Below are 14,856 nucleotides of genomic sequence, written 5' to 3' on the forward strand. Positions count from 1 at the left end.
AGGGGTGGTCTCTTGACTACTAAGATTGACTTCACGCCAAGCCAAAACTGAACATACATAATAAAGTTAAGGAACCGAAAAGAAAAAAGCTAGCAGATGCATTAACTCTTTAAATTACGGAAAATATCTTTAGAGCTAATAACCCACAGTTCTACAGCTTAGACGACTCAACAAGTCCCTGCTGCTGCAACCACTCCGTCACAAAAGCATTCACCTCCGCTGGCTTCTGCCACAGAGCCCAATGTCCTGCCTCGACTTCTTTCACGGTGAGATTGGGCACGAAGGGCACCATGGCCTTTGGCATCTCGGAGTTGACCACAAGGTCGGCTAGCGCATGAACGTAGAGCACGGGGCACTTGATTGAGATTGCCTCTTTGCCCTGAGCTAGGAGAGGCTGTTCATCCGTGAAGCTCTGCTGGCGAATACGGTAGTAGTTGCCTACAAGTATATTAGCTTTTGCTTTCTGACGCTGGCAGAATGAGGACGAGGTGTACTCACATGGTCCTTGGAGCCCGTTTCTTGAGTACTCCTCTACGTAATATTGCAGTTCATCCTCGCTGAGCAACCTCGTATGGCCCAGCTTGGTGGCCAAATCAAAGTCAAACCCGCGGGTTGAATCCATGGCAAACTTGCCTTCAGGAGTGGCTCCACCGTACAGACCATTGAGGAAGGCGCGGATACCTTCCTTATCTTGGGTATGGGACTCTACCACGCCGTCTGCGCTGCCAAATTGCAGTTGGTAGGCAACTGTGGGGACGAGCTTGGCGAGGTCCGCCGTATCAATGTATTTTGACGAGGGAGGAAGGTAGGGGACAACAAAGAGAATGAGATGGGTGATGAAAGATGGGTGGTAAAGAGTAAACCGAGAGGCAATCACCGAACCCCTTTATGAAAATATTAAACATGCTCTCATGATATGTCAGTAAGTGGCTACATACCAGTCATGACCAGCAAGAACAATATTTTCACAGCCAAGCTGCTTCCCAAGTTCGAATAAGTCATCAGCGTGCGACTGGTAGGAATATGGGTCGAGAGACCCAGTTGGTGCATCCTGAACAACCTAGATTAGCAAAAACCCCGGGACAAACCCTTCCCGTGTATTTAGTCACTTAGAACTTACTGAACGTCCGTATCCAATACAGTCGACGGCGACAACGCGGAAGCCAAGTTTGAGAAAAACAGGGATCTGGTATCTCCAACCCATAGACAAGTCTGGGAAGCCATGAATCTAGAAGTTATTGCACGGGTTAGCGACCAGTGATCCCATTGGTCAAACTAGATGTTATACCAAGAAGACCGTGCGGGTAAAGCCTCCCTCAGGCTGGGCAAGAAGATACCCTATCAAACTAACGTTAGCTAGGCTTTCTCCCTCTAATCGAGGAAGCAAGAAACCCTACCGTATGTCTTGCCATTAATGGTGGCAGAGCAGCGACGGATCCGAGGATCGTTGACAACGTTGATCTTGTCGAGGGTAGTAGAGGAAGACATGTTGATGTGGTTTCTGAGAATAGAGAATTGTGTAACAATGTATGGCGGCTCACGAGGGGTATAGTTGTGTTAAGTAGTAAAACCTACCTCCGCCAGTCCCAGAAGAAAGATCCCTAGTCTGTACCACAGCCATTGTTTTGAGAGGGGATCTACAACCATTTAGATCTTCTGACCCTGTGGTGAATTATGTTTATGTGATCTTATGTGCTCTGCTAAAGTGGGGCATACATTCCGGCGAAGTGGGTCATTCATCACAGCGGATATTAAATCATGATTAGTGATGTGTGATGACCCCCAATCTCTGCTCTGAGCGGAGAGAGACTTTCAAAAGGTTGTAGACACCAAAGTACGAGTTACGTAAAATGTAGGAGATCCTAGTATTGTAAATCGTTGAAGGATGAACCCGCCCTATGCATCCTACCTAGTACAGTACCCTATGAAATTACGGGGTAACAACAGCACGAATCAACGAGGATGGTTCATTGAAGAGCCGAGGTACTTCTAGAAAACCGTTAGGAAAGCCTTCCCGAGTTGGTACTAGTATGAATTCCTATCAATTTAGTGACTTAAGAGTCTAGGCAACGGGCTTGTCCCGATCCCCAGTACTACCAATTGTGATCCTCTTGCATAAGTTTTTACCCTGCAGTTAGAGTCACGATAACCCCCGAAGCTCTTCGCAGTTGGAACTACAGCAGACCTTCACTCTGATTTGACCTTGCTTGCCCTGAAAACCCAGAAATAGACGAATGGATAAATCGTCTCCGGAATCAGAGTCAACACAATGGTCCAAATACTCCATGCTGACCCCACATATGCCCAGTTCTGAGGGATGTTCAGATAGCGCCAGAAAAAGACGCCATATGCTGTGAAGCATCCCAGGTATCGAGTAACCCTGATCCATTTAGCAAAGCCGGTGCTTGTGCCACAATGGGCAGGAAGGACACGTACCACATCTCGAGAGAATGGCCGCTCGTGTCATGCTTCTTCCACAGGCTATACAAGCATATCCAACCAATAGGAAATTGCAGAAGGATGCCAGTCCAGTACGCGGTGATTTGTTCTCGCTCATCTGGGTACATACTGGCCAACCACCGGAGGAACAATATCCCAGCTAAGACGCCGCAGATCATATTCCGAGTAAGACGGATCCTCTGATCCGGGCGGTGGGCTTGCTGAATTGCTGTTATTGAGAAACCGAGGTCGAATTCAAACCAGACTAAGAAAGCGAGCTTTTCGAACCATGTAGATGTGGTGGTGAACGCGTAATATATCTCATATGCCATGGTCAAGCTGCTATGGGTGACGTTGTAAGATGCAATCGCACACCTCAACGATGATTTTGAGACTTACAGGTATTGAATGCCCCCGAAACTGGCTCCTGGGTATGTCTTGTCTCTGTAAGTTCGCAGTATACAAAAAAAATAGCACATAGCGTATAACACTCCACATGATACGATAAGCCCATCTTGGACGAAGAGGTAACTTTCCGGAGGGTTATGCTGCAAATCAACTGGTTGAACAATGAGATGGCCAACTCGATGAGCCCACTTGAAATTAGACATTATGCGGAGAGGATATGGGTCTAGACTCCGGTGCTGTTAAACTTGGGTTGCAAGGGTAGAAAAAGGATCTATGTTAAGGTTTGACAACGTGGAGTGACATCAACATCTAACTATATGACTTTGGTTTGAGTGGCAGTGAGCTGCCGCAGTGGAAGGTGCAAACGTGGACTGACGTCAACCTCTCATCCTTTTTGAGCCGATTGGACATAGTACCTTCTGATAAGCTTACTGAATCCATAGTATCTATCTATCCTAACATGGTAGAGTGGATTCAATCTCATATTTGTCATACATTGTGGAGTACTTAACCTACCCTGTGGTTTCAGGTGAGCTGGGCTCGTTTTAGGTGGTGTGACCCGAAATTGCTTATTAAGCAAGCTTAGATCATGTGATCACCGAACGAGGTGTTTCCCCATAAGACCAAAATTTCAATTCGCATGACCCCTTTCAATATCCTTACACGCCACCATCCTCTCCACTACTATCCTCGCCACCAATTATGGCGTCTTTGGCAAAGAATGTATGTTGAACTGCTTATCAAGTGCTAAATTATTACTTGTTAAATTCTATATTTAAATTTTAATGATTTAGATGTGGTACATATGGTAACTTCGTGAGGTGACTGCAGGACAGCTACAGCTTCCGGAGTATGAGCAGGTAAATATAATTCCCTTACAGAAATAAAAAGGTATCAGAATTCACTCAGGGGCTTGTAATTTATGATCTGATGCGACTTCTTCCTGCTTGTTAATGGTCTTGGCAATCACGTGAAAAAGGTAAGTGTCATGCGACCCTTGAGGAGAGGTGCCGTGACCTGTGTACACACCCTTCGACTGCTGGAACACCTGAAGCATGATTAGTATATCCATTCTTTCCGCTAGCCAATCACCTCTTAGGTAACGATTGTGGAAACCAATATCACCGCTTTCCTCACCGCCTGTTGGTTCTTGACATATTGCCGACAGTGATATCAAACTATCTGTTTCTCTTCATAGTCTTTACTATTGCGCAGTAGACTCTCAATAATGTTCGGAGGAAGAGTTCGTTCTCGATTCTGTTTATTGCCCGCTAATATCTATCAAATCATTGTATGATGGCAGCCAACTTCCTTCCACGGCAGACGTTCCCCAGCTATGCGTCCATCCCAAGGTCGTATTTCTTAGGCCATCACAGGGCTGGCCTGAAAAGGATGCAGAATATGCTGTCGTCCATTGACTATGTTGTTGAATGTCGCGACTACAGAGTGCCAGTTACATCTATCAATCCCATGTTTGAGGAGGCCTTGGGAAAGACGAGACGGTTAATTGTCTATACCAAAAGGGATCTAGGTGCAGAATCAGGGTCACCAGCGCAAAAATTGGTAAGTTCAGTCCGATTATATATTATCCTAACCTGGCATAATATATAATTAACAATATCTTACTGTTCGTTTGTATAGGCAGAGAAAACAATTCAAAGATTTGACCAAAATAGCGCCGTGTTCTTTGTTAGCTCTGCGTCCCGCCCGGATGTGAGTTCAATATTAAAACATTTACGAAACGACGCCGAAGGGCCCGACAAGCTCGTTGGATGTCGAGTTATGGTTGTCGGCATGCCAAACGTTGGCAAGTCGACACTAATCAATAACCTACGGAACCAGGGTGTGCGCAAGGCCAAGGCTGTACAGACAGGCGGCCAACCGGGTATTACAAGGAAAATTGGGACCCCCGTCAAGATTATCGAGAGAGAGAATGGCTCTCACGTCTACGTGCTAGACACGCCCGGTGTCTTCATGCCTTATGTCCCCGATGCAGAGAAAATGCTAAAACTGGCGCTCTGTGGTTGCGTCAAGGACTCTGTTATCTCACCCGTCACTTTAGCAGACTACCTGTTATATCATATAAATTTGCATAATACCCAAGTATACGAGCGTTGGTCTACCCCAACAAATGAAATTATGCCTCTCCTGAACGACTTCGCCCGCCATACCGGTCTTCTTGCTAAAGGTGGTGTCCCGAATACCGAACTTGCGGCCCTACATTTCATCCAAAAATGGCGCGCTGGTGGCTTAGGAAAGTTCTTCCTCGATGATCTGCAAGCCGAGGAGCGTCATATCCAAGAAGGTACGAAGGATGAAGTGGGAATGAGTATGTCCCAGGCGCGGAAGGCTGAGAGAATAGCGAGAAAACAACACCCCCAGAAACTGTAAATAAAAATCATATGTCCATTGTACAATAGAACGAGACTTGTTGGTATCATAAGTTGAGCTTTTTCTGCTTCTCCTTGAATGCGTAAAAAGAAAAGGTCATATATCAAAAACGAGAGCTAAGCGCATATGATAGCACATTATGAAACGACACCCATAACGCCTTTAGAAGAAACTCTTGAGCAACGGAATGTTGGAAAGACACCCTGTACACCAGGCCATGCACGCCATCTTAAGTGATCTTCTCCAGCAACCTTCTCCTCCGGCGATCAACAAGTTCCTCCTGTACCTCCTCCAGCGTCGGCAGCCTCCATTCAACGCCATCACCAGCATCACCAGGCAGTGGCTCCCACCCATCTTCCACGTCCTTTTCCTTCTTCCCCCGCAGACTCTCAACAGCCTCCTTCTCCTTCTGTTTCTCATAGGCTAGCAGCGTGCCATCCTCTTCATCCAGCCCATAACCGAAATAATTCGCATCCACCTTCTTCGTCGCGATATCTCCACCTCGACCGCGACTTTCCTCCTCCTCTTCCTCCGCAGGCCGTCGACCCCGTCGAGATGCAGCCTCAAACATCTCCTTGACACCAGGCAACTCCCTAGCGCGCCCAAAATACCGATACCCCTTCCCACCACCGGGGATCTCCCTCCCCTCATCATCATACACTCGCCCAGAACCACGCATATAATTCGGGCCGCCCAAATTCCGAATCTGCATCTCCCAAATCCACTTCTCGCGCATCAACTTATTAATCTCATCATTCAGGTCCCGAATCTGATAATCGCTCAAACTAGCCTCCTGAATGCGAGATACCTTGCGCGAGATTTCCTTAAGGACCTGCCCGCGCCATTTCTCGCACATGGGGATCGAGTCCACCGACGTAATCGCCTTAGGCCGCCGAGTGCGGCCGATATCGATGATTCCGAGATCCGCGGCCTGCTGCGCCCGGAAGCGGAAGAGCATCGACTGGGCTTTTTCGCTGTTTCGCGCCTGTTATCGGTCATAGCTTGGTTAGCGGGCGAGGGTAACTGTTTTTTGGGTATGGGAGCGCATATGGAGGGGTGGGGAAGGTTTCTTTGCTGGTCGTGGTAGGATTGTGGGTTACTTGCCATGGTGGATAGCTGCGCGGGTCGATCTCAGTGCAGTGTCTGGGAGGGATAGGAGATGGGCGGGTTGAAGAAATATACCTTCATGTCATGGCAGTAACTTGATCCGAGCTTTGGGTGGGCTCGGGAAACGTTCGGCTCAAGCGAGCGCTAAACTTGTTTGGATTTAGGCGCGCGGCTAATGTATCTCGGTGTCGACCAACCAAAAACGGTTTTCGAAGGGATCACTACTACCCATGGAATCGGAACTGGTTCGAGGTCTATGCTAGGTCTTGGGACGTATTTAGAGCTTTGGAGGACTGGGTGCTCTGATTTTATATTATTAGGCTCTTACAGGGTATTATATGAACTATCGATAAGGCATAGTGGGCAACTCCTCAAGCACGCAGCAAAGCGGGTTACCAGCAAGGACAACATGTTTTGTGTTCCCACTATACTAATCTGAGTCGATGCCCATCACATATCTTTTAACATCGGATTTCTGGTGAAGAAGATGATAGCATGCAGAGGGTATGCACAAGTTATCAACTTATCATGTTTATTTTACCTCTTTTGAGTTGGAAATATATAGTATGTTTATCCGTCCCCATCTTTCACGGAATACAGGCACCTCTCTACACATAAAAACAACTCAAAAAAAATTAAATAAAAAAATAAATTAGAGGACCTTGTTGAGTGGCCATAGTAGTCTAGGAGCTTGAATAGCTATTGCATGAATGTCCTTAAACAATGCTGTTCTACCTGCGCGACTCAGATCTTACCATTGATTTGTATATCTATATTAAGGTGAGGAAACATTGCATTACACTTTGTAGACAATACTTTGTAAAATTACATGATATACTAATAATAGCAACCAATTCGAATGCAGATCATTGTATCACTTAACGGTCATATACACATATGCCACCAAAAGACAAGCAAGAAAAAAGATAGAAAGAAGGTAAAGAGGAAAGTAATCTACGAGTCCTTCACATTAACACCCCATAGCCATGCAGCATAGACATAACGTCATTGTCATTATCCATAGCTCAGGTCCTTTCTTGAAGAACCTGATTCCTTAGATGCGGCGGTGCTCAGCAGGATCAACCTGCTTGGTCATTATTTTGTTTATAAGAAGCCTTTGGTGTTGCTAGGCATTCTTTGTGGTATGGCCCCGGAGGAAACCCCACTGCTACCCTTTCTGCTTCCAACGTCATTGAAAGTGACATGACCGCGTCCTCGTTCAACTCGAAGAGATTTCCACCCTTGTAATTCGCGCTCTAGCCGCAATGATTTTTCTTTCTCTTCTCGAAGCTCACGTTCCACCCGACGCACTTGGAATTGCGTATCTGTATCGTTGTGCTGGAGCTGCTCAATGTTTCTGAGTAAACGCTCAATCTTATCGCGCGACTTGTTGACATCGTCAGTAAGTTGCGCGTTCATTCTATCCCGTCGCTCTATTTGAGACTGGAGATCTTTGACAGTACGATCAACGTTCCGAAGGGAACGCTGCTCTGAGCTATGTTTAGACTCCTGCTCCTCGAGGTGGGCCTCCAGCTGAACAATCGGTTCGTTAATGTGTGGACATGATTAAGCAATGAGGGGGGATGTACATACATCTTTGATTCTCTTGTGCAGGAATTTGACGTCTTGGCTACCTGACGAATAGCTCTTCGTTTCCAGATCTACACAGCGCAGCTGTGATTCTTTCAGTTGCTTCTCCAAAGCAGCTTTATCCTTGAAGAGCTGGGCGTTTGCCTCTCTTTCCGCGGTGATTTCCTTCTGGATTTCTGTCACAAGAGCGTCTGCCCGTCTCATTTTCCCAACGGCAGCAGCAGAAACATCCTCTTGCTGGGCAAGCTTAGATTTGAGTTCAAGAAGTTCACGGCCCATGCTTGCGGCGTTGCGCATAGATGGACTTTCTCCCTTGGCGAGTTCCTCTAATCTCTCCCCAGCTTCAGTCAGGCGTACTTCCAGCATCTTCTTCTCCTTAAGCAACATATCTCGTTCTGCAGTGACGTCATCAACTGAGGTTCGCAAGTCTCTCACCTGCGATAGAAGAGTTACGACCCGACTTTGGGCTTCATTGTGGGCGTTGACGGCGTCATCCCGAGATGTCGTCACGTCCTGGAGCATGACCTCCATTCGAGATTTCTCCTTGGCCCATGTCGAGCTATTCAATACCTCATTGTCCCATTTACTGCGGAGATCTTCAAGCTCTTCTCGAAGGCGGGAGTTCTCACTGCGGACCTTCAAGATCTTTTCCCGCTCCATCTCGAGTTCATTAGTGAGGGTAGAGAATTCCCTTTGGTACTTTTGACGGGTTTGCTCCATAGAAGTCTCCTTATCCTCAATATCTATGGCGCGTTGATTCCTATAGTCATCAAGCTCATTTTGAAGACGTTGCTTCGATTGTAGTGCACCTTGTAGTTCCGCTGCTTGATCCTCCATTCTCGCCTCTAGGGACTGCGTTTGTCGCTGCAGATCTTCTACAAGGCTGTCCATCTCTTTGCGCTCGGACATTATCCGTGCGCAGGTGTCTTCCGCCTCCTGAGCTTGCACTTTAGCAAATTGTTCTGCTCGAGTAGCTTTGAGTACAGTAACCTCTGCTTGCTCAAGTTTGCTAAAATACTCATCGGCACGAGTTTTGTAAAGGCTTTGGCTTGAAGCAAGGTCAGCAGATCTCGACGTTTCCGCATCTAATCGAATTTGCAGATCAGCGAACTCTTGAAGAAGCTGGTTTCTGCTTACAGCGTCTTGATCCCTAGTCAGCTGTAGCTCTTGTGCTTCAGAACGTAAATCACGAAGCTCAACCTCGAGGGTAGCTTTCGATCGCTTGTGCTTTTCCAATTGGGCTTTGAGGTCGCTGAATTCGGCAATAACTTCATTGTGGACCTTGAGTAATGACCGTCTGGATTGCTCTTGGGAATTGATCAAGTCATAAAGCTCCTCGTGTGACTTGGCTTGCACATCCCGCAAGGAGAGGTCGCCCAAATGAATACTTCGCTCAAGTGCAGAAACCTTCTTGGCAGAGTCATCAAGCTGGTCATGCAGACGTCCATTTTCACGTTCTAAGAGTTGCATTCGTCTGACTGAAGGGCTCTCATCTTGCCAAATGTCCCTGAGAGGGGTTGTTTGCTGGAGTTGGCTCTGGAGGTGTTTGTTCTGCATTTCACTCATCTGAAGTTTGTTCTGAAGCTCCTCGAGCTCAGCTGCCATGTCCATGCGCCTTTGATAACCTACAGTGTCGACTGTACGATCGGACCGGGCAGAGTCATTGGCAGCTTCGTTCAGATTAAACCTTCGATTCGGTGTCGTTGGCGTAGTATACTTCTTCACGAGTCCGCTTTCAGGGTCCTTCCTCAGGTGCGTTGGCGTACGGTTGACGGCCTGATTTTGGTCGATCTCTTCCAGCAATGCCCGCTTGGATGAAGAATAACGAGAATCTAGCTCTCGCATCTCGTCTCCGTGGCGACGGCGCATTTCGGCAAGCTGGCTTTCGGCTCTGTTATACTTTTCCTCCGTTACTTGCAGCTGGGTCCGTGTAGTATCAAGTAATTGAGCTAGGTCTACCTTCTTCGATAAGTCAGGCTGCACATTTTCCCAGGACTCAGGAGACTGGTCGGAGGCAGGGTCAACGGCCTTGTGAAGCAGCATCAGTTGACGGTGGAGGTCCTCAATCTCTTTATTTGCAGTGTCAAGTGAGGTTTGAAGTGTCCGTGTGTTTGTTTGAGCTTGAGTCCGCAATTGCCTCTCCGTCTCTAAGTTCCTATTGGCTTCAGCAAGCTGAAGGCTGGCAGTGGATGCGGCCTTTTCAGCATTCCTACAGGCTTTGCGCTCCCTGTTTGCCTCGTGGTTCAAGTCCTCTAAGCTTAACGAAAGTTTCTCTTTCTGTTTTTCTAGAGATGTAATTGAAAGTTGAAGATCCCCTAGCTGGCGGGCGAGCTTCTTACTGTCATCTTCCAGCTTGGCTTTCTCCCTCTGCAGTGTTGTGACACGGAGCCGTTGATTTTCGCTGGCCTTTGAGTTTGACCTAGCAATATCGAGGTTCTTTTGTTGAATCTTGGTCAACAATGCCCGATTGTCATTTTCTGATGCAGTGAGTCGGCCCTTCAGAGTTACTAATTCCCGTTCCAGTCGTTCTTTATGTTGGTCATGGCGAATACGGAAGTTGTCCGATTCCGCGATTGCGTTCGTTAGCTCTTGAACCCTAGCCGATAAACGCGCTCTTTCAGCCTCTATTTCTTCCAGCTGGCATGTTTTTTCGTTGAGGTCCTTTCGGACGCTATCCACCCGGTCATTGGCTTGATTCATGATGTTTCGTTCAATTTCGGCCTCCGCATTAAGACGAGCGTTTTCCACGCTAGTGAAGCGATCCCGTAGCTTGATCAACTCTGTCTGGAGCTCTTTGCGTGATTGCTCAGCTGCTAGGCGGGCCTCGGTGGCACGGCGGAGTGTGTCCTGCTGGATATACATTTCCTTTTCAATGATTATTTTTGATTCATTTAAGGAAGTGTACTTGTCGCGCAACTCTGCGAGATTATGCTCCGCAAGCATTTGGACATCATCTCTCGATTGACGCTCTCGACTGAGTTCTGCCTGTGCCTGAAACAACTGTTCCTTAAGATCGTGGATCTGCTGTTCCAAGAGCTTCCGGCTCTCTACAGCTTCTGCATCCTCTGAGATCTTCTCTTCGAGAAGCTTCTTAACATCAGTTAGCTCTCGCTCCAGTTGGGCCTTTTCTGATTTCATAGCATCTGTCTCTGCTTGCAGTTCGCGCAGACGTTTTTGCATGTTGTCATGGCGGGCTGAAAGGGAATTCCTTTCGGTTTCTAATTGCTGCTTGTCCTCTTCGTGTCTTCTAGCATCGTTCCGCAGCACGGCCATCTCACTTTCCTTACGTCTGAGCATCTCCTCGTAACCTGTAGATGTTGCAGAGAGATCAGAGATCTGCTGGCGAATCGAGCGGTTTTCATCAACCAACTCTTTAACCTGTATCTTTGATTGATCCAGCTCTTTGGATGTCTTGGCTAACTTAAGGTCGAGGTCCTGATCTACTTTCAGAAGTTTGGCTTCCAAGTCTTGAACCTTACGGTCTTTCAAGGTGAGGTGGCTCTGCAGCATTTTCAGCTCTTGCTCTAACTCTTTGAGATTGTCATCTTTCCGGGCAGAGGCTTGCTCGGCCTCCAACAATTTGCGGTCAATTTCTTCCAGATGTGCCTGCATCTCATGCTTTTCAGTTTCGAAGCGTTGTATAATCTCTCCAGCCTGCTCGAGCTGTGTTATCCGCTGCTGGAGCTCCTCATCACATCGCTTCTTTGCTGCGATCAGCTCATCTAATTGATCCTCTAGACTTTCTTGGTCCGCAATTGCACCTGCCAACTTTTCGCTTAGCTCAACTTCGCGCATTTGGAGTCTTTTAAATATTTCCTCCTTGTCTAGAGCTAGAGCCCTTTCACTCTCCAAGGTTTGCTGGATTTTTTGCATCTCTATCTCTGTCCGACGTCTTTCTTCGTCTAGTTTTTGCCTGTCGGCAAGGTCCTGCTTCACCTTCACTTCCAGTTGCTGGATTTTCTCGTCTCTCTTCTTGACTTCGTCGGCTGTTCGCGTCTCTCCAAGTAGGGGTTTCATGCGAGAAAATAACCGCCACCATGGATTTGATTTTAATTTCAGATAGACTCCGAAGTTCTGCTGAAGTATCCTGGTCGCTTCGGCTCGATATAAGAGTTTGTTGGAGATACGCCGCTGCACAAAACCTCTCGCTACCGACTGGAAGCGTGTCATGATGGATCGAATGAGCTCATCTCGCTTTTCTTCCAGCTCGGCCAGCACACCAGCCCGAAAGAATACCTTCGTTCGACCGACACGGTACCAGGTTGGGTCCATGCCTAGCTTGTCCAACATCATCTGGGCAACGGTTTGTCCGTCTATATAATTTTTCGACACATTACGACAGAGCACCTCATATCGCTGACGGAACTCGGCAAATGACAGTCGGTTAGGGAATCCCGTACGGGCAATCCTTATCCCTTCCAACACACCGTTGCATCGTAATTGGTCGAGAACCAGAGGCGCATTGAACATCTTCGGCCTTTTCTTGTGATTGGGAATAATACACCGAACGAAATGGGGATGTGTTGAGTTCAATGAAGACATTAAACTTGACAAATGCTCCTTGTGCCTCTGCGCGACTGTACGGAATAGTCCTTTCTTTACTCGGCTTTTAGGGTAATCCGCCTCATCATCCGGGTCTCCACAATCCGAAAACAAGTCTGCAACGTGTTGATCTTTCGAGGCCGCAAGTAAGCGAGTCACATTGTCATTCAGGGGGTCCTTGTTCTTTTCAAGCCAGCCATTAGTATCGTACTCTACCTCGGCGGCGTAGTGAGTCAGGACGAACCCCTGGCTCAACCGGGAGGCACGATACTTGGGAGATTTTCGGTCCCAGAGCGAATGAAGTTTGTCCGTGAATGATTTGTCCGTGGCCTTGGGCATGACGCAATCCTCATCCAAGCACGAGAAAATACCAATAGGGTTGGTTAACTCAATTAGATCGATTGTCGGCTGCAGGTCTTTGCCGAAATCAATGAACTGCCATTCGATCTGTTCCTTTGCGTACTCCTCTTGTTCCAGCACAAACATGTGGTGGTTGAAAAACTGCTGCAACTTCTCGTTCGTATAGTTGATGCATAGTTGCTCAAAACTGTTGTTTTGGAAGATTTCGAATCCAGCTATATCAAGGACTCCAATAAAATAATTATCGTCGCCAGTGACGGTGCCGCGATCCAGCCGCTGGTTGATACGAGTGACAAGATTTCCGAAAGAACGTTCGTAGATACCCTTTGCAAGAGCGTCGAGGGCAAGTCGGACCTGTTCAGGTGTTTGGACCTTCTCCACCCACTCGCGCCCTGCTTTCACCCTAGGATGTAGTAAGCCTTTTACGAAAGGCCCTGTGGCTATCCCTAGCAGCTGACAAGCCCTTTCTATGCTACTGAGTGAATCAGGGCCCAAGGCTGCCTGATCAGCACGCAGGCTCTCCTTGACAACAGTAACATTTCCTAAATGAAGCACAGCCGAGATCGTTCGAAGGATATGCATCTGTTCGGCTTCCGAAAAATCCATAACATGGAATGCTTCGAGTAATGAGTTCCATTCTTCTTCATCTGATACCCCAACGATGCTGTCATTCCCGTCTCGTGTATACGCAAAATCCTCAATTCCCAGATTCGATAAGAGTAGAGTTTCCCTCAAGGTCTGGTCCGCACCCCGCAGTAATTGGTAGAAAATGTGATAATTTCGTTCCTGGGTGTTAGGTTTCACGACTCGAGACTTTTCCAACAGGTACCAATCAATCCAGGCACCAGAGATCTGACCAGAGCGGGTGAACTCGATTCGAATAAACTTGCCGAAACGGGAAGAATTATTGTTTCTCACTGTCTGGGCATTACCGAACGATTCAAGTATTGGATTTGCTCTCAATATTTGCTGAGACAGAATGGATAAATGCTTGGTCCCTGAGCGGGCATGTGGCGTATCAGACGTTGCGACTGCTGCAAGATATTGAATAACCTTCTTGGTATTCTCTGTCTTGCCTGCTCCAGATTCTCCTCTTCATCTTCATGTCAACGCATGGTCTGACAATGACTGATTGACAGAGAAACTTACGTCACAAGAATGCTTTGGTTCTCGCCCTCTTCAACCAGGTTCCGAAATGCCTCATCCGCCATCGCAAAGATATGGGGTCGAGTTTCCTCTCTGCTTCGTCCCTTGTACATTTTCACATACTCGTTGGAGTAGATTGATAATGGGCAGTAAGGATTGACCGTAACAAGGAATAATCCTGAGTAAGTCTGGGTTCAACTAGTCAGCATGTTGGGCCAACGAACACCGAAGAAGAGAAAAGAAGTACTGACATATATCATATCTGCTTGGTATCGACTATGCAGGTTATGTACCACCGAAGCTTCATTCAGATGAGTAAGTTCGGCCATGTCATCCGCTTTATCGAACTTCGCTGGGTTGACCTTGTCAACTTGATCGGAATCAACTTCGCATTGCTGCTGATATGTGAGTAAAGACGATGCGATAGTAATCCATAGCTCATACCTCGCCATCATCACTCTGTACGAGAAGCTTCCCGTTATCTCTTTCCTCTAGCACAAGCCCTCGTATAAACGCCTTTTCAGGATCACGTAACCAGACGTACTTATTCCCGGAAAAGTCATTGTCACCTTCAAGGCCCCGAATCTGGTCTGCTCCACGTTTGAGTTCCTCTGTCTTTATGAATTCCGGAGCAAATGTCCCGGAGGCGGCATCGTTTCGTAAAGAATTCGACCTTTGACGACTAGCGATCCGAGCAAATGGAGCTTGTGTGGCTGGTGTGAGAGAAGAGGAGTTTCGAAAGTGGCCTCTTGCCTCTTCGAATTTACTTGACGACGTCACTAGCGCCGACTTTGGCCGTGCAGCTCTGGGCGCAGGAGATGGCGAGGGTGACGGAGACGGAGATGCGCGGCTGAAGGGGTTTGCACGCTTTGG

At 47.5% G+C, this 14,856-nt stretch overlaps 5 protein-coding genes across 5 annotated transcripts; 1 reads left to right on the forward strand and 4 right to left on the reverse strand.

Annotated features, from left to right (window-relative positions):
- Window positions 1-151: 151 nt before the first annotated feature.
- BDW43DRAFT_311505 (alpha/beta fold hydrolase) lies at window positions 152-1,488 on the reverse strand (the record flags this gene model as incomplete). Its single annotated transcript, XM_032047204.1, has 6 exons — window positions 152-438; window positions 499-884; window positions 939-1,051; window positions 1,121-1,228; window positions 1,289-1,338; window positions 1,398-1,488. 6 exons carry the CDS (start codon window positions 1,486-1,488, stop codon window positions 152-154), a joined length of 1,035 nt encoding a protein of 344 aa, XP_031899932.1.
- A 400-nt stretch (window positions 1,489-1,888) lies between these two features.
- Window positions 1,889-3,302, reverse strand: BDW43DRAFT_93440 (uncharacterized protein). The gene is made up of 3 exons (XM_032050738.1): window positions 2,839-3,302; window positions 2,437-2,781; window positions 1,889-2,380 (listed from the first exon to the last, which is right to left on the reverse strand). Exons 1-3 carry the CDS (start codon window positions 3,048-3,050, stop codon window positions 2,188-2,190), a joined length of 750 nt encoding a protein of 249 aa, XP_031899933.1. The 5' UTR covers window positions 3,051-3,302; the 3' UTR covers window positions 1,889-2,187.
- A 764-nt stretch (window positions 3,303-4,066) lies between these two features.
- BDW43DRAFT_93489 (putative GTPase MTG1) lies at window positions 4,067-5,353 on the forward strand. The gene is made up of 2 exons (XM_032050741.1): window positions 4,067-4,410; window positions 4,489-5,353. The coding sequence occupies exons 1-2, from the start codon at window positions 4,141-4,143 to the stop codon at window positions 5,236-5,238; spliced, it is 1,020 nt and encodes a 339-aa protein (XP_031899934.1). The 5' UTR covers window positions 4,067-4,140; the 3' UTR covers window positions 5,239-5,353.
- Window positions 5,353-6,416, reverse strand: BDW43DRAFT_93492 (pre-mRNA-splicing factor ISY1). Its single transcript, XM_032050742.1, has 2 exons — window positions 6,343-6,416; window positions 5,353-6,223 (listed from the first exon to the last, which is right to left on the reverse strand). The coding sequence occupies exons 1-2, from the start codon at window positions 6,343-6,345 to the stop codon at window positions 5,468-5,470; spliced, it is 759 nt and encodes a 252-aa protein (XP_031899935.1). The 5' UTR covers window positions 6,346-6,416; the 3' UTR covers window positions 5,353-5,467.
- A 991-nt stretch (window positions 6,417-7,407) lies between these two features.
- On the reverse strand, window positions 7,408-9,112 carry BDW43DRAFT_93502 (type II myosin). Its single transcript, XM_032050743.1, has 3 exons — window positions 9,073-9,112; window positions 7,939-8,977; window positions 7,408-7,878 (listed from the first exon to the last, which is right to left on the reverse strand). The coding sequence occupies exons 2-3, from the start codon at window positions 8,842-8,844 to the stop codon at window positions 7,450-7,452; spliced, it is 1,335 nt and encodes a 444-aa protein (XP_031899936.1). The 5' UTR covers window positions 8,845-8,977; window positions 9,073-9,112; the 3' UTR covers window positions 7,408-7,449.
- Window positions 9,113-14,856: the final 5,744 nt, after the last annotated feature.

Source organism: Aspergillus alliaceus (assembly GCF_009176365.1).
Source record: "Aspergillus alliaceus strain CBS 536.65 unplaced genomic scaffold BDW43scaffold_24, whole genome shotgun sequence".
NCBI lineage: Eukaryota > Fungi > Ascomycota > Eurotiomycetes > Eurotiales > Aspergillaceae > Aspergillus > Aspergillus alliaceus.

Bases quoted from the DNA above. Each gene is read 5' to 3' on its own strand.
- BDW43DRAFT_93489 (XM_032050741.1), top strand. From the start codon at position 4,141: ATGATGGCAGCCAACTTCCTTCCACGGCAGACGTTCCCCAGCTATGCG. The intron at 4,411-4,488 runs GTAAGTTCAGTC...TCGTTTGTATAG, and splicing joins GGTCACCAGCGCAAAAATTG to GCAGAGAAAACAATTCAAAG.
- BDW43DRAFT_93440 (XM_032050738.1), bottom strand. From the start codon at position 3,050: ATGTCTAATTTCAAGTGGGCTCATCGAGTTGGCCATCTCATTGTTCAA. The intron at 2,782-2,838 runs GTAAGTCTCAAA...CGTCACCCATAG, and splicing joins TTCGGGGGCATTCAATACCT to CAGCTTGACCATGGCATATG. The intron at 2,381-2,436 runs GTACGTGTCCTT...TAAATGGATCAG, and splicing joins GGCCATTCTCTCGAGATGTG to GGTTACTCGATACCTGGGAT.
- BDW43DRAFT_93502 (XM_032050743.1), bottom strand. From the start codon at position 8,844: ATGTCCGAGCGCAAAGAGATGGACAGCCTTGTAGAAGATCTGCAGCGA. The intron at 7,879-7,938 runs GTATGTACATCC...CCGATTGTTCAG, and splicing joins TGCACAAGAGAATCAAAGAT to CTGGAGGCCCACCTCGAGGA.